This window comes from Thunnus thynnus, chromosome 4 (assembly GCF_963924715.1).
Source record: "Thunnus thynnus chromosome 4, fThuThy2.1, whole genome shotgun sequence".
Classification (NCBI taxonomy): Eukaryota; Metazoa; Chordata; class Actinopteri; order Scombriformes; family Scombridae; genus Thunnus; species Thunnus thynnus.
The window spans coordinates 25,088,420-25,107,159 of NC_089520.1; the positions used below are offsets into that span (position 1 = coordinate 25,088,420).

General features: G+C 40.8%; 1 protein-coding gene across 5 annotated transcripts in view; it reads left to right on the forward strand.

Moving 5' to 3' along the window:
- dlgap4b (discs, large (Drosophila) homolog-associated protein 4b) overlaps positions 1-18,740 on the forward strand; it is a 114,038-nt gene that overhangs the window by 78,036 nt on the left and 17,262 nt on the right. For 2 of the 5 annotated variants that reach the window (XM_067587874.1, XM_067587871.1), the window contains exons 4-7: positions 11,194-12,470; positions 12,718-12,932; positions 16,477-16,627; positions 18,124-18,376. In XM_067587874.1, coding sequence (XP_067443975.1) covers positions 11,268-12,470; positions 12,718-12,932; positions 16,477-16,627; positions 18,124-18,376 — 1,822 coding nt within the window. In that variant the 5' untranslated portion in view covers positions 11,194-11,267. Of the gene's footprint in view, positions 1-11,133; positions 12,471-12,717; positions 12,933-15,596; positions 15,705-16,476; positions 16,628-18,123; positions 18,377-18,740 lie in introns of those variants that run through there. The other 3 variants (XM_067587877.1, XM_067587873.1, XM_067587875.1) reach the window with 3 other exon arrangements.

An 18,740-nucleotide genomic window follows, 5' to 3' on the forward strand; every position in this document is an offset into this window, starting at 1 on the left:
TCAACTTTAATTGCAAGTCAAAATATTGTTGAGCATCTTTCTCATCTTACTATTTTCAACTGTCTCTTGTTAAACTAAAAGTTTTCTTACACTAATTTCTTCTTTCCCTCTGTGTATTAAATTGTTAAAATCTCAGCCAATGCTTAACATGTCAGATTCACATTTCAATGGGCACTACAACATGAATAGAGTCATTTCAACTTCCCAAAAAGAAGTTAAGGAATCTTTTTTTGTAATAGAGCAAAATGTACTTTGTTCTGGTTCTTTCATGTGCAAATGGTGTGATTTTGAGCATGCAAAGTCAGCAAAACTCACATCATGGCCAGAAAACTCTGCAACTCATTCATTTACAAGTCAAGTTCAACAGCCAAGTGCTCTACTTTACCTGTACAAGACACAGAAACTTGACAAAGGGCTCCCAGGAAGTGAGTTAATCCTGAAGCTCATTTCATGTCATCTGGAAAGATAGTTATTTGTTACATTGTGAGGTCAAAAGATTGTCTGAACATGAGGACATACTGTAGGTGTAGAATGTGAAGAACAAAGTTTAGATTTAAAGTTACTTTGGTTCCCTCCCTCAACCTTTCATTTAGCGCCATCATCAGGTCAAAATTTTAATTGGTCCTATGCTTTGGTCTATGCTAAATTCCTGCAAATACAGTACATTGTGTTCAGTGCTAATTAGCAAATTAATGTAACCGTTAACTAAGACAGTGAATCTGGTAAACATTATACCTGCTAAACATCAGCATGTTAGCATTATCAGTGTGAGTGTTTCACTCAAGTAGTACATCCTCACAAAGCCTCAAGAGTGACTATAGATTCTTGGTCTGCAAAAACTCACTTAGATGCAGTCTTGACATACCGTTGGCTTATCAAGTTCTTATGTCCAACCTCTTTGCAAACAGCTGCCCTCTTTCACATTCAGCACACACAGAGCAGCATTATCATCCCACTGGAGTCGTGTTATTATCCAACAAATCCGAAGAAAAATATCTAAACTAAGCTTGCCAGATGGTTGGCTTTCTTCACCAGCCACTAGTTTGTTTTGGCTCTCTGTGACTTCATGCTGGACAGGTAGGATACGTTCCACTTGTCTAGTCTCATTTTCTGGAAATTGTTTCATGTGGCTTTTGGTGCAAGGCAAAAGACTCCAATATGTTTGGCCAGAAAATCTTATTCAAAATAACTGTTAATGGAGCTTAAATAAAGTATTAAGTATGATCTGTTTATCCATGTTGCAGGAATATACACACATGTATTTTTGTGAAGTCACGTGGTATAATACATCCCTGTGACTTTGGGCAACAGCTATACAAGCTGAAGGCAATAGCTCATGTCTCCTAAATGTCAGTGCTCTGTGTCATATAAAACCATACATACCATCTCTGCCTGTCCTGCTGGCTTTATGACTGTTGTCATGGCAACCGCTCATCCCCTGCTCCGTCAACGGGTTGATAGGTTGACAGACGGCCATTAGGGTATTATTGTGACATCACGCGGGGATTGTGAGGCATAACACAAGGTTGACCCACTTGGCATCCAGAGAGGACCCCTGTCCTCTGTCCTCCATCACATGGTCACGCTTCACATCTAGACAGGAAGTGACTTTTCACCCTTTTGCTTTCACAGCAGGGAATTTCATTGCGCTGCTGCTTCCTCTGGTGGGGGGTCCAGGCTGTATGGATCTGTTAGACTGAACTAAGGCTTTTGTGTGTCAGGCCAAGGGCATTTTGAAGTGGGTGAGGTTTAAGGCTTATCCTGGTGGGATTTATGGCAGTGTTGTGGCTGTTCATAACAGGCTGCGGGTGACTGCTCGTAGCTCATACACATGCGATGCAGTTACTCACAGACAGCAGAGGACGTCAACGCGCTGAAGCTCCTGAATAAGAGTTGAGAGTTTTCATTGGAGCTTTCAGATTTTACAAAAGTTTACTCAAGATAAAAACATTGAACCCCCTCTTTGTTAAACTGTGCTTTACTCTCTGGAGGTCAACCTCACTGATAGTTGGACTCTACAAAAACATGAAAGTCTGGCTGAATACTGAACAAAACTGCAAGTTTTTAATGCTATGTTGTTTTCCAAAGCATATAATTAAAAAGAGACTTGACTGTGCTAGTTTGATGTGATAGTTTCATATCAAAGAACAGCTGTGGTTTATAGTTTTAGAGCATGTAAGGCCTTTGGTATAATGGATACCGCCTGGATCTTTTAGCCTTTGAAGTTGATCCTCACTGTCTGTGGAAGATGGTGTGTGTGAGAAAGCTTTTTTTAAAGTGTGTATTTGAATGGTGTCTTTGCATTCAAGCATTTTAATATATGTGCATTCATAAAAAATATGCTAGTGTCTGTGTGTGCATGTGTGCGTGCATATGTGCACATTTCATGTCTGTTTGCATTAGTCCTTCTGATTTGCCCTGGATCTAGAGATGGAGGCCACAGCTGTAACCCACAACCTTCTCCTCCCTCTGTGCTTCACTGTGTGCAACACCCAGCCAGAGACGCCCATGTCTGTGTTATTCCCAAATATAAAAATGCACTCTCAAATACAGCAGCACTTGGGCAAGTCTTGACACGATGTCTTTATCTTAGAATTAGGTTCAGATCTGATGTATTTGTTAGTCCTTTCGAATGTGATGCTAATTCAAGAAGCTAAATGCAAGAAACTCACCCATTTCCTGCTTTTTGTAGGATATTGTTAGTATTAGTCATGGTAATGCAGATTTATGGATTTAATACAATAGAAAAGGTTCACAATTATTCAAGTCTGTCCTTGGCAATACTCTCATGCCCATATGTGCACTAAATGAGTTATTAGTCACTGTAATCCTGGTCATACTGGCTGTGAAGAAATCCCCTCCAAAAAAACTATCTAATCTAAAAGGGGAGGGGGGCAGACTCCACAGTCAGTTTTGTGCAGTCTGACTTTGCCAAATCAAACGGGTATCTTCCAAAATTTAATACAAAATTCTGTCTTTGTCAGTCCTACACTGCAGTCCAATTATAAGTTAACAAGGTCTGACAAAACCCCAAGAGCTAACTTTGGAAGACTCAAATACAATTTTGCACAGAAGAAGAAGCGTGTGTCCCCATCACTCACACAGGGGGACTGCTAGGAAGAGCTAACATTGTTGCTGATACGGACAGCAGGAACAACTACAGTGACCAATAAATCTTTGAATGTACACATTGGCATGTATGTATTGCATTAATAGAGACTTCAAAAATCTCAGCTTATCTTTTAATGTTATACCACAAACTGCCATGACTGAACGGTTAAGGATAATGATCTTCATGTGCCTTATATCCACCAGTTCACACATGAATTGCTTTGTTTGAATCTCTGCCTGCTGATTTACTCAGTGGAGTTGCCTTCACACCTACAGGTAGGCTGTCCCAACAGCTCCACAAAGCGAGATCAGCAAGGTCAAATGGGTGGGAGTGGATGGTTTATGTTGGATCATGGCCAAGATAACTGCTGCCACACAGATGAGAGGTCAAAGTAAAAAAATAAGATACATATTTTATATCATCACACCACTTATGATTAAATGTTTTCACTTTCCCTTGTTTTACTTTCAAATTCGCAGTATTTCTGGTTTAAACAGACAGATTTTTTGGTGCTGATTCGCAGTCAGACTTGGCTTTGGACCTAAATCAGAGTGCAAACATTTAGAAAGCACTTCTGGGTTTGTTTGGATTATAGAATAGATTGACGAATAACTCAACATAAAATCAACAATCTGCAAAACATGAGTGGTTATCACTGCTTTTGCTCCAAGACCCTACAAGTGGGATTTCCATGATTTTTAAATTTATTTTTACTCTTAAATTGAAAGCGCTGATCAGGTAGCATGAGCCTCACATGTTGAATTGTTTCTGAAACATTTTGGCGATTAATGACAAAAGAGAAAGGGTGTCGATTAAAAATCAGATTCAGACATACAAAGTTTCTATTGGACAGGAGCGGAAGATTTACAGACCTGAGCCGTATTAAAACTTAATATGACATTTTATTGACCTCTTGTCTTTTCATTTGCCCACCTCCAGGCATATTAGAGGCCCAGAACAGCGACAGAATTTAAGTTATTCAGTGTCCCGGTCATCTTTCAAAAGGACAGATGCTTGTCAATATACAGCCTTGAACCCTGTAACAACACAGAAGAACTCTTTTCATAAATGTAAAGCACTCACAACACTCTTGAGATCTCTAAGTGGCGCGTTCCACTTCAATGAATTCACTGTTTTTTTATTCTAGGATTTCCTCATGAAAAACAAAAATGGCAACAACACCACATCATACTTTCTGAATGCACTAACTTCAAAAACAGAAATAGTTTTTAGGACATGGAAAGTTCCATCTCCATCATAACCAGTGAAGTGGTGCCACTGTCTTTCACTGACTCCCTTTCTGGCTCACAGTCTTCAGAGATGGGCTAAAATGAGTGGGTCATCTATCACAACAGAGGGGAGAGTGGTAAATTTATAGCTGTGAAAATAGGCCAGAGCACAGCACTGATGGAACAGATAGAGTGTAATTAGGACAAGGTTAGACTGCTTTACACACACACACACACACACACATGCATGCACACATACACACTATTTATTATTAATTACGTGTCGCACATACATACAAGTGAGTGTTTGTGTACGCACTCACAAACACAGAGCACTCAGAGGCATTCAGTGACTGACAAATTATTCAATTACTTCTCACTTGAACAAGCGGAGTCTCATAACTTAGCAAAAAGCTAAGAAAATTCAAATTTCGCAAGCAGTCGTGGGCAATTATTGTCTTCCGCACACATATGTCGCACATATTCACACTCATTTACACCCTCACACCTTTTTCTGGGATAAACACATGCATCGAACACTCTGCTAACTAGCACACATCTCCTCTTCCAGTATCGTCGGATTACTTGTCTGATTTATGTATGCAAAAATTCAACTCATAACTCTCCTGACATCAGCCTTTCTCTGTCTTCCTCCTCCTTGCTATCTTCCTCCCCACATGCTGCTTTCTGTCTCTCATCGTCCTCTGCTTCTTGATATTTCTTCACCTTTTCCCCAGTGAACAGTTGACAACACATTTACTCATTTTCACACCTTCTCGTTCCCTTTAGATTGCTTTCATTTTCGCTGCTGTCGAATCCCACACCTTTCTCCCCACAGCTTTTCCCTCACTTCCTTCTGTCCCTTCCTCCTCACCAGCAGTCTGTGAGCATTCGCCTCCCTTGTCACACTGCCTTTCCTGCGCAGCACACAAACACACACACACGCACAGAGCTGCCCCCTGTGTACCAGGGCAGTGCTGTAAGCCTATGGAGCAGATGGGCTCAGGGCTGACTGACTGAGCTCTGCTCTGACAAACTGCCTCTCTGTACAGTGTTGATGTCCTTTCAACAGTCTCTCATTTAAATCTGGCTGCCCACAGAGTTGCCAATCTAGAAACTGGCAACTGGTCTAAAAATCACAGTACTCACATGCCACAAAACAGACAACCCAGAGGCTTTTTGATCTAGAATCAGTTTCAATATTTCCATGATGGTAAACTTTAGGTCTGTCAATAAAGATGCTGGGAATGAACGTTCTCACTTTGTCTTGAACTGTGGACACTATTTGGATTTGGGAGTACTCACAAATATGTGAATTCAGTGAGAATCAGGATGGATTAAATCTTCATTTAGTACTTTTTCATAATCAAATATTGACAGACGGGAGTTTTATTGAAAGTAAACAGAGGAAAGGCTGACAGACCCTGTAATGATCAGGTATTTTATATTAGATCTGAAGTTCCCCAGTAGGGTTCAACGGATTTGGGTTGTTGAAGATCAAAACTGATCCCAGTGTTTTATATTTGTATTTTGCCCTGCTATTAAACATCTTTATCGATCCTATTTATCCGTTTTCATCCCAAAACTTAAGTCCCTCTGCAGCATTTTTGACAAATTAGCATCAACTTCTCAAAAATCTAGGCTGAATACTGTCACTCCCTGATTCATGAGCATCGTCCCAAAACGTATCGATTGCCTCAGAGACAATGTTGCTCTAGAAATGTTTGCTTTTAATAGTTTTTTGTGTAAATTGATTTGTTCTGAGATGAAAAAGGATCTGTATCACTGACACCCACACACAGATTTTCATAAGCATCTCTAATGTTCTCCGTCAGTTCGTGTGACTGACATATGATTCTCTTCATTCTGACTTGAACAGAGAAAATCCTCATAAAGAGTACTCCCAAATGTGTGTATGTGTGTGAGAGAGAGGACTTGCCTACACACTATATAAACATCAGACAGTGATGGAACTTGGCAGACCCACAGTCCAGCTTGTATTGAGTGTGATCGCCCTCTTCTGGTGAGTTGTGTGAACTGCCTGCAGCTCTGAGGATGTGGTGGCTGAGAGGATGAGGAAAGTCATGAATTGAACACGATGCCAAATGCCCCTTTTCCCCCTGAAGGAACAGATTGCAGCTCCCCAGTGCACAAGGCAGGGAGATGCTGCCACCAGACGCTCCAAGCAGGGTGTAAAAACACACAAAAACACAGACACATTAACATTGTTGTGCGCATGCATTTATGAGCACACTATTCTCTGTAAGCACTGGACACACACATACACACAGACGTAGAAGCACACACACTCATCTGTCCAGCACCTAGCTAATGAATTAAAGAGCTTGACCTAAACTGTTTTCTTTCTCTTGTCTGAGGGTCAGAACGCTACCTAACCTCTCTTATCTGTTGTCGATACTGTAGCAGAGTTTTGTCATTTGTGGTCAGCGGTTACATTTGATGCATAAATATTAGCTGCCAGGCTGGATTTTCACACAGCTCTTTTTGCTTTGCTTAATGAAAAACACATTAAACTGCAAATACCTCCAGGCACTTCTGGTGAGCTTAAGTGGCTGTATTATTCAGTGTTTTTATTGAGAGAGCAAAGAATCAAAAGATCTAAAATCTTGAGAGTTAAAGTAAAGACTTGCTGTTACTTATTTGACAGTAACTGATCACTTGTGTGACTGTGATATGGTTATGATTAAGTACAAGCTGGCTTCTACCACATGCACTGTCAGTGAAAATGTTATTAACACCACCTATGTTTTGACATTTTTGGTTAATCTCAATGTTCTGGAAATATTTTAAAAAGTAGTACATACTCAACAAATAATATGTTTTGTGTAGATTTCTGTTTTATTGGTAATGGCTCAGATTAATCACTTTACTCTATGAATGAATCCAACAATGATTTATAACTTAAATCTTTGTACATAAAGATATACTTCTTGATTCCCAGATTTTCTGCCATGTTATTGTTGATATTTAGTTTCAAAACATCCACAGAAATTAAGTGGCTTTAGGAGATGTTGGCACTCTAACAAAATCAGTGATTGTATCTTTAAAGGCCTTACAGTCCCATGATGCACCCACCCAGATGTTTTTAAATATTTTACCTCATTAAACAGTGCATACTGATTTAACCAAAATGTAGCATGTAGTATGCAGTATGCAAACAAAAGCAAAATCTGCAGTATGCCAAAAATATCTCGATGTCATACTGAATCGGAAAAAATCGCCAGTATGCATCCAACCAGTCTACCTCGCCTACTGTGTCCCACAATGCAAAGTGCTGGAATGGTCACAAACACTGGTCATTTTTGAAATGGTGGACAACAACATGGCAGAGATTTTGAGCCAGGCTAAAAGCTGTTGTGATTTTTGTTGTAGGTTTAGGTCACTTTGATAAGTTTTAATATTTTTTTCAAGCAAGAAAGTAGGCAAGAAAGTAACCATTTAGATTCCAAATATGTGGTCAGTTTATCCATATAATGCCTGTTTGGAAATTTGTTCTGACGTTTTCGGAGATGCGAGGAGCCGCTGACGGGGTGAAACCGGCCGGTCATCTCAACTGATGCTGTTAGCCATACTATTGTTAACTTCCACTTTCCAAACCCAGAAACTGGCTACGCCTGGCCTTGCATACTCCAAATTAAATCAATTTTACAGTTTCATACTGCATACTACTATGAAAAGCAGTATGTAGTACATACTGCATACTGCGTTCATTGGTAGTATGTAGTAGACGGTTCCAAATACAGCCTTTGATGGCTGTGTGGGTATGTACAGACTGTGCTTGATTGACATTTGTCTGACCCTCCAATTAGCGTTGTTGCACCTGTTTGGGTGGGAGTGGATACACCGTCACCCTCCTTATTGGTTCATGACATTTGGGGGTGTCACACAATTCCAGCTTGTGTGCTGGAATGGTCGTCCACTTAAAACATATAGAAAATGTCAATTATATCTATAGACAAATTTACAGCGTGTTTTCTGCTACAACTAATTGAAGTGATGTTATGTCCAATAAAATAAAAGTTACTCACAACAAAACTTTTCTCATTTTACAGTACAATTATCTAGAATGAGCATTGACAAAAAAGCTAAAATGTTCTAAATGTGCTCAAAACTTTTGACTGGCAGCATACAGTTTACAATCCTGCCTCCATTAGTATGAGACTATCACTGTCATTTTAAGCCATACTGGTTGACACATTGAGGAGAGTATGCTAAGCTTAGCTGAGTGGCGTGTCATGACGGGATATGAGGCAGTTAGCTAATGTGGTGTAAAAGGATTTAGAGGATTTGACCCTATCAGCGGAGATGGCACTCAGAGAGGCTCTTTTAATGACACTAAATGAGTCTATGCCTGCAGCATGCTAATAATGGTGTCACGAAAGCCAGGTTTATAATTTATATGGAGATTTTTTGCAAACAGCTAATTGCTAGGTGTGTGTAAAAGTAATGTTTGTATGTGCACACTTTATGTAAAGGCAAGGTAACATTTTTACCACACCCGTGACGCAAAACATTTGACAATCCATTCGCATTACACCATGAATTAAGTGTCATGTCAGTGAGCTGCTTTCTCACGTCCCATCACTTATTGTCTGTCTAGCAGTACACTGCAATGTGTAATTATCTCATTTCCTCCAGGTTTTTAGCTCTCTAAAGGGGAGCGCATAGCAAAGCAGTCACTCTACCTTTTAGATTCAAATTGCCCTTTCATAGGAGAATGAAGCAGATTTGTTTTCTTAATGCTTTTGCTCCCGTTTGCTGTCTCCTGGAGACAAGACCAGTCTGAGATGTGGATGGTTTTTGGGACTGTCGACCAGTTCCTTATTTGATTTCCATCTTTTAAGAAAAAACAACCGACTTCAAATAACCTGCCACAACAAGGAATATGTGAGTAGGGAAAATATCAGTAGTAGTTTCCATTGTTTTGTTTTGGGGGTTTTTTCTGGTATTTTTGCTATAGGAGTACATGCAACAACTGACTTCCTCAGGATAATTTAAGAATAAATTTACCATTTTAAACCACCCTTTTAGTTAGATATATTATTCACCTTTTTTTTCACTCCCATTTAACTCTAAATTCTTTATAATTTCATACACTACAACTAGTGTCTCTAGAGAAAAGTGTGGTATAACTATATTGAATATCAACCAAAGCACTTGAGGAATCATCTTATAGTAACCATTTTTAGTTATTGAGATTAATATGTGAAATTTGTAAATTTAGTGCTAGTGTCCAACAGCTAATAATAAATGACGAATGATGAATTCAGGAAACATTTGCAAAAGCCACCTCAACATTTTTCCTGATTTGGTTCAAAAACTGTATCAAAGGAAACATTCATTTAGTGTTTCAAGCCTAAAGCAGAACAGTAATCTATAAAACTGCATTGACTGAACTACACCAACAGAGGATAAGGATGCAACACGCATACTGTTGAGTTTCGAAAAGACTACCAACAATGGGACCTGCCTTAAAGGGCACAGAGGAAAAATAAGGTCAAATGTTAATCATAGATAGTCACCCTACTTTATGTAGTCATATCTACCTCAAAAACCAGAGCATATAAAAAGGATTTAAGCTTTTGAAGAAACCAGGAAGAGTCCAGACCATGTAGTGCTGGTTGAATGGTAGATCCCTGGCATTCTTTTATGTACAAATTAGATTTTATGTTAATGATTATTGCATATCTACACTGGTTAATTAGCCACATATACCAGTTAATGCATAAATATCATAGAAGTCTCTGTCACCTTCGCTTTGCTTTTACATAATATCACTCATCCCTTACCATCCATCATTTTCCATGACAAGAAGTACCATCCTTGCAGCCTTGCCAGGCAGGGCATTGGCACAGCTTGACTAGGAGGACAAGGCAGTATAACTGCCAACTCCTGCCGCCCACCACCCGCTGGTCAAATCCTCTTTACTGGTTTCACTATGACAGTCTGCCCGCCATCCTTGGCTCACCATGCAAAGATAGGACAGGAGCTCGGTGACCAGTGCCAGGGATACCCACTGGAGGTGGGAAGAGGAGAGAAAAGGAATAGTGGAGGAAGGGAGAGAAAGAGAAACAGATGGAATAATGAGCAGACAGAGAGTGCTACCGGCTGAAAGAAAGGGCTCTCCCAGAGATTTGGCTGTTGTATATCAAAACTAGCCTGTAGGACACACAGAGAGGCAGCAGGTAGTGCCATCAGTTTTGTCATTTGAGTGTTTTCATCTGTAATTAAATTTTGTTTGTTTTTTATGTAAGGGCACATAATTCAATATCCAATGCTACCCCACTGACACAAAGATTAATTTTTTGATTGGTGCACATGTATGAAAATGTTTGTGCTACAGTATGATTAATACTCTTCTAGTCTTCTTTTTCTGTTTGGGATTAGACAGAAAAGAGAGGGTATTTGTTTACTGGTTGCTGATATGTACTGTACATAGCTGTGGACGTGTCTGGAGTCACTGATGAGTGCCAGCGATTGTTCTTTTTTTTTATTAGCATGCTCTGACCCACCAGCTACAGCTCATCATTGTTCCACATGTTGTTGATCCATCCACTTCCAGCATTTTAACACAGATGTTTAATGTGGGAGGCAGTGGAAAGCTGGCTCATTCACCACACAGTATTCCCCTCACAGCCCTACAGCTAGCTTATTTGTTGTCTGGTTTGGCTCATAAGTGGGCGTGTTTGTGTGGCTGAGCTGATAGGCGCTGTTGAGTTTGAATGTGTGTGACTGTGTCTTCGTGTTTTGTACAGTACTATATTAACCAACTCTAAACTTCTTTCTCCTTTCTTGTGCTGTGTCTTTCTGTCCTTTTTGTCTCTTATCTAGGAGTCATCTTCGAGGTCATCAGTCATCTCACCTTGGCCTGGGGGTCTTCTAGAGGGTTGGGCCTCCTCACCATCATGAAAGGATTGGGGACCAACCATAATAGACACTTGTCTGACTCCTGTGATCCTTCCTCAGGCCATCCAGAGGCCCTCTACCCTCAGAAAACTAGCACCCTTCCACGCAGTCCTTACCTGCTGAGCCCCACAATGGAGCACTATGGCACCATGGACCCCCACCTCTACCCTTCAGCCAACCCAGGCTCCCTTCCACCAGAATACATGCTGCCCCTCAACAACCAGCTGTCAAACAGCAGCACCTTCCCCAGGATTCACTACAACTCATACGACCAGTCTGACTTCTCTCCACCCGGGGACAGCATTGGCGGAATAAGTACAGGGACCATGGGTACATCGATGTCTGTGGGCATGGGAACAGGCATGGGCATGGCAGGGCTGAGTGGACGAACACCTATGATTACAAGTGGCTCAGCAACTATATCACATCATATGACCAAGAACCAGGCACCACCCAGTCTGCTGGAACAGTTTGATAAACAGCTACCCGGCAGCCGAGATGGATTCAGCACACTACAGTTCCATCGAACATCTGCAGTAGCTGCTGCCAAGCAGCGCACAGACAGTCCTGGTCGCATTCGTTACATGCTGCACTCAGTGCAGAAGCTCTTTGCAAAATCCCAGTCATTGGAGAGTCACAACATGAAAGGAAATATCAATGGACGCTCCACTGGCAGTGGTGGAGGCTCATCTAGTACTGAAGATGGAGGGAAGCAAAATCGTAGATCCAAAAGTAAAGATCGTGGTACAAAATCAGAGACAACTTCTAAGCGACGACCACGCTCTAACATGTCAGGTTACTGGAGCTCAGATGACTTGGACAGCAGCGATTTGAGCAGCTATCATAACACCATGGCCATGATGACTCTGGGGCGTCCAACTGGCCATGACAGCCAAGGGGGCCAGAGCAGATACATCCACAGTGGCTACAACACTATCAGCTCCTCCAAAAGCAGCAATGACATGAAGTATCAGACCCTCTCTGGGCCTGGGGGCGGAGGTGGAGTTGGTGGACTTGGAGGAGTAGGAAGTACGCTAATGAATGATAGTGACTATATGAAAGGAGGGTCCTGGTCCACATTGACCATGGGCCAGCCGAGACAGGTGATCCAGAAGGGCTCAGCCACTCTGGACAGGTCCATGCTCAAGTCCAAATCTTGTCAACAGGAGCTAACCTGCAACTACCTGCAGGTTGGACGACGGGTGAGTAGGCCTGAGGTGAATGTAGGGCTTGATAAAAGTTGTATCATATACATTTACAGACTATTTACTGTATATTTACAGACTCTTAAACATCTATATCTATGTGTAGGTCAATAAAATCACCAATATCCTTAGCAACTTAGTAAGAGTACTTAGCAACAGGATCATCAGTGCAGTGATACAGGAATGACATACTTAGATATTTAAAAAACTAAAGACTAATTTTGCCATTTAATGCTGCCTGTAGGGGGATTGGAGTAGCACATTAGGCCGCAGTGGGGGTGCCAACGAAATCCCATGTCGACGGATGCGCAGTGGTAGCTATGTGAAGGCCATGGGAGACATGGAAGACAGCGACGACTCGGAGGGGAGCCCCAAACCTTCACCAAAAACTGCTGCTCGTCGCCAGAGCTACCTCAGGGCTACGCAGCAGTCTCTGAGCGACCAGCTACCCCCACGCAAGTAAGAGAACAGACTAAGACACAAAGCCTCATTATGCAGACCTTTATTTCCAGTCATGATCACTTTAGGAATACACAAAATGTTTATTTTTCATCAAAAACTTAACAGAGTTATGAAGTGGGAGGAACAAGCCTGTGTACATAAAACATCTAGGGTTAAGTCCCAAGGTGCATTTGGGCACAAAACATCCAATCAATGAGTTTCAAATTCTGTTAAGTGCACTGCTAACAGCAGGCAGGAGCTCAAGATGACAAAATTGATACAAACTGCAGTTTAAATCAATTTACTTTTGAATTCTTGGCCAATTTTGGTTGAATTCAGCAACTATGGTGCAGTGTGTTGTTCATATATACAATGAAGCGCTTTGAATTCACTACTGCAATATGCTTGTTCTCCATAGCAATGGCGGCCTCTTGGTATATGATTGTTATATTATGCAGGAGAGTGCTGTGTTTCTATATTAAGTAACATTTCGATGGCGGAAGAGCAAAACCTCCTATCTGAAAAATGCACTTTTTTGAGAAAACTAAAATAAACTTGTTGTTTTCTTTCAGAATGCTATTTGTTAAGGATACCCAATACATAATACACTGTTTTTGGACTATATTACTATATTATGTGTTAACAATACCGTAATAAGGGTTAGGGTTAGAGTACCGTAATAACCATACAAACATACCGTAAACAATACCATATAATATAGTAATATAGTAATACAGTAGTTTTCTCAAAAAAGTGCATTTTTCAGATAAGAAGTTTTGCTCTTCGGCCATCAATTTAGGATATAGTTTAAAATAAGTTTAAAATGGGAATAGAGAATGGGATAAAACACCTCGTAAATCAGCAGACCTCCAACTTGCACTGTATGCGAATGTACTTGGATGAAAAGTTACTGATTGGGCATTTAAAATGTGTGGCTATAAAAAGTGTTCATTTTCAGAGAACACATAAGACACTCACATAAGAGCACACAATTATAAGCATTTATTGGCACAACCTCTCAACAATCAAAAGAAAAAAAATAAGCCACCCATTTCTGGGTGTACGGGAGTGAAACCATCATGCCCAGCCTCACTATGCCAGTATGCGGAAAATACAAGCGCATACAACATGCAGACACACATACATACAGACGGTGAGACACTGTCCACGCTGTGCTTACTCACGCATAGAATTAAGTGGTGTCAGACTCCCTGTTGTCGTCCACATGCCAGCCTTACTACCATATCTCAGCTGTGATTTACCTTCTTTTTGCTGGCCCCACAAAGTATTAGTCTACCTAAGGTGATACAGACAGCATTAGTGTAGTTAACACAACATGACAATGACTTTTGTTCTCACTCAACCAGTAAATCACCACAAATCAGCCTCATCTCTCTTACTGGCTTGCTCTGTGCCTTACTTGTCTTTAAAGGACTAATGTGTAAGATTTAAGGGGCTCAATTGGCAGAAATGGAATATAATATTCATTAGTATGTTTTCATTATTGTGTATAATCACCTGAAACTAAGAATTGTTGTGTTTCTGTTAGCTTAGAATGAGCCCTTTATATCCACATAGGGAGCGGGCCCTCTTCCATGGAGCCCGCCATTATGCATCGCCATGTTTCTACAGTAGCCCAGAATGGACATACCAAACACTGGCTCTAGAGAGGGCCTTTCGCATTTGGTGCAAGCCACTGTAGGTTCTCTTACATGCTTGAGAGGGGAGGGATATTCAGTTGGTTGCAATCTGCAACCTCACCGTTAGATTCCACTAAATCCTACACAAATTACGTGCTTTTTGAAGCAGGCACATTATACAATATGTGATGAAGGCACAGTGGGACACAGCTGAGTTGACTATGCCTTTTCATAAAATGTCAGAACATACATTCACATTCTTTTGTAGTAAAAGCAACACTTGTTTTGTCATTTTTAGCTTACACAATGCTCTAAAGTGGCAACAGGTTTTGGCAGCAGTTACATCTGCTGTCCAAGATAAAATCGTTTCCATGTTTCTAAGTTTCTTCCTGAAATGACTGTCTGCAGTGATTTGCATCAGAATATTTCATGCATATATATGCTTTGACATACTGTACTGTAATTTGGATATTAGGTTTTGCTTAGTTGCCAATGACCATTGCATTCAAATACACACATGCAACACAGTCATCAAGTAAATATAATTAATATTTTTCATCAGCACACATGTTTTTACTAAATAAGAACAAACTCACTTAATGTGGATGACGCTTGAAGAAACAAACCACAGCAAGAAAAAAACAAGTGAAGTGATCACATGAAGAATGTGAAGATGGCTTTTATAAAGTCGATCCTGTTTTGTGTTAGAATTGTCCTCAAGTTTTGGAGGTTGCGGTCTCAAAATGCCAGTGCAACACTATGTGCGGACAGTGTGTGCATTTCTAGTTGGATGAGACGTGGATGAGTGAAGTGAAGTGAATGAAGAAGCATTATCTTGAGAAACATATATACAGGCCTACCAGACATACATACGTGCACATATTGCAAAACTAAAAGATTAAATTCCTCTAAAGTCTTTGTTTAGAACTTTAAGAATTTATTCTTCCCTAAAGCGTGCTTGAATGACTAACCCTACTCCCCCTGCCAATCCCTGACCATCCAACACGACTCTCTTCCGGTCTGCTCCACCCTGATTGAGCAGCAGAACCCTGGATTACACCTTGTTGCAGGGGGAGCTGGATGCCCTGTGGTCTCCACTCCACAGTGTCACAGTGTCCTCTCTGCATCAGCTGGGCAGGTCAATGAGCAGGTCAGTGATAGGTCTATAAGCCACGTCTCAGGGATGTGGTGCAAAACACTTTTGTTTGATTGGATGATCTACAATCAACGACTGTGCACTGCCCCCCTCAGATGTCTGTAAAGTCAGTGGCAACTCCAAATGCCAAATTCATGCTGGGCTGCCAACAACTGCCAACCTCCCTTAAGCTTCTAAATACCATCTGCCCAGTGCTTTTAGGTGAAAAGTAGCTGAGTAGACACTTAAATGGGGGAATGAGGGGACATCTGTGTCCACAGACCATGGCATGACAGCTTAGTGTCATGTTACGATCACTGTGTGCCAACAAAGAATGTGTAAAAACATGGTTAGCGTGCCCTTTGATTAAACCTAAACCCTGTTCTTTGGCTTTGGCACCATGATGGCACAGAGAGCTGTGTACATGCGTCACCTGACATCACCGGCTTTGCATGCTCAGAAGTTGTAATGATTGATGCTAAAATTAGATGAAATCGGAAGAGAGACTAGATTTGGATTCATAATGACTCATCAATGAAAGTGGAAATGAAAGTGATGACTTGAATAACAACCTTATCCTCTGTTTATCTCTCTTTCAATTCCTGTTTTGCTGATTGCTCATTTTCTCCCCCGATTCATGTTTATTTCTGCCTCATTGTATGTTAACATCAACTGTTTTTCCATATTTTCCCTGAATGTGTCCTCTTGCACGCCTGACATTGCCTTAAATTTTCCTCAACACATTTCCTTTATCTTGTCTTTCCTCTCAACTTACTCCCCTTTCCAGCTGTCTTCCGTCTCTCAGAGAGCTCTCCAATAACCGCAGCCTGGACAACCTAGACTGCATTGGGGGTACAGGCTCATCTTTGCCACACTGGGATGATGATGACTTCAGCCAGGCCTGCAGCACCTTGGGCAGACGTAGCTGCATGGCACAGGTCAGTGCTTGTGTGGACAAGACAGACAGGGATTGAATTAAATGTGGTGTTTGTGAGCTGTGTGAGCCCAAATGTTGCATTCCTGAGTCTGTTTCTTTCTATCTATTTGTGTCTCTTTTTCTCTCTTTAGTTCAGAAGATCTTTTTATAATGACTTAAGAGTACATTTGTACATGCTGAACATTTACATCACTCAGCTTCGAGCAAACTTTCTTCTCCTAAATCACCAGTGAATTTCAAAGACCCCTTTGTACGCTTTGAGCTACTAACACTAATTTACATCATATAATTTGCATTTTCACAGATACAGCTTGAATGACATTAATAAAATGGGCTTCCAATGAACAAAGAATCCCCATTTTTCAACTGTATCTCACATTAATGTTATAAACCTCAAAGCCAAATGAGTGACATTGGTACTTTAAAGTCTAATTCATCTACTTACATAAGAGCTATTAACTTCACCGTGACAAGGTCACTGAGATGATGAACAACTATGCGAATTGGCTCTGATCTTTTTCAATGAACTAGTCAAATGAGGCAGTGCAAGCTATTAGTACAGGATTTGCACCCAATCTCTGACAGGTCCCTGCATGACAACAAATTTGTCCAGTATATGAATTTATAGCTTTCATTTGCATGCATAGCAGCATACAAAGCAAATGCAATATTTATTAGAATTTAGACTAATTTCAGCTCTGTCCTAAGTAAAATGAACGCAAAGTGGGACAAGTGAAAATCGCCTATACCCAAAACTTGAACATGGCTTCAAAGTGTGTACAGTATAGCTGCTATCACCAGATTCTCTGCTTCATTTTCTCTTCTGGTATCTCTCCTCCACTTCCCCGTTACTTCCTTCTATTACCACTTAGTGAACCATCAAAATAACTTTGATACAAACACATTTATAACTCCTACTGGCTGTTTCTGTCAGGCACCAGAATATGAAACCCATCATCTGCAAGGCTGCTTCTTACTCTTCAAAAGAAATCTCGCAAACGACTGACTTTTGCAGCATGCAGTTGCTGTATAAATCATACTAAAAACTTTTGAAAGCGATCCCTCTTTCTTTGATGTTTCCTTTGTTTTCTGTAAGATGACAAGTCTTATATAGTGAGCCATGGAAGAAATGTCAAAAAAATAAAATGCATTTTACAGATGAAATGACAGCGCATCCAGGCACTCTGCTTAAAGGGAAGTAAGAGGAGCAGCACTAGTTCTACTGAGGTTACAGAGCTCTGTGCTCTGCACTGCTGAGCAGTAATTGTATGTTTTCAAACTATTAAACTTTTGACACTTTTCAGTGATTGCAACCAAACGTGTCTCAAAGGTGGAGAGTGCCATACAGAGACAGTCAGCGTGACAGTTAGTGGTCATCTCCAATGTTCAAGTGCTGTTAGGAACAGCCGCTGTGGTCAAAAAGAACCCAAACTGTCCTCCTTGATACACATACTGCTACATCTGTACTAATCTGTTTTGCTTTTTTTCTCCATCCAGCTACGGGACCTGGATATGAGTCATCATTATGAGGACCGCAGCTCCGAGTCCACATATAGAGATTCCCGTTCCCATTCTCAGGACAACCCGGAGCCTCCAGACTTGCCCATGCCTACATGCTTCCGATCCCGCAGCCACAGCTATCTAAGAGCCATCCAGGCTGGCTGTTCCCAAGATGACGACACAGCATCCATAGACTCAGGCTCACCTCCTCCAACTGACACCACTGTTCACACCTACAGCACCAGCAGTGGTGAGTCACTGGCCGCAATGCGATGCATCTTGGCTGAAAAACAGATTATAAATTTGCTGCAAGTGAATTAATTTAACCTGATAACCCAAATAAAGAGGGAAAAATGAAGAGTTCTTACCATGAATTGATGACAGTGTTGTTTATAATGTTTTTCTAATAATTTCATAGGTTTTAATAGCAATAAAACAAAAATAATATTCATATAAACCGTGTGAGTACTAACTTTTTTAAGACAAAAAAACATGATACATTAAACCTTGGTATATATTTCTAATCACCCTTTTTCCAAAGTGACTCTGACACAGAGGCCAAATTCTTGTTTTGATTTTTATTTTCTAAAATATTTTTTTGATGCCATAACTTT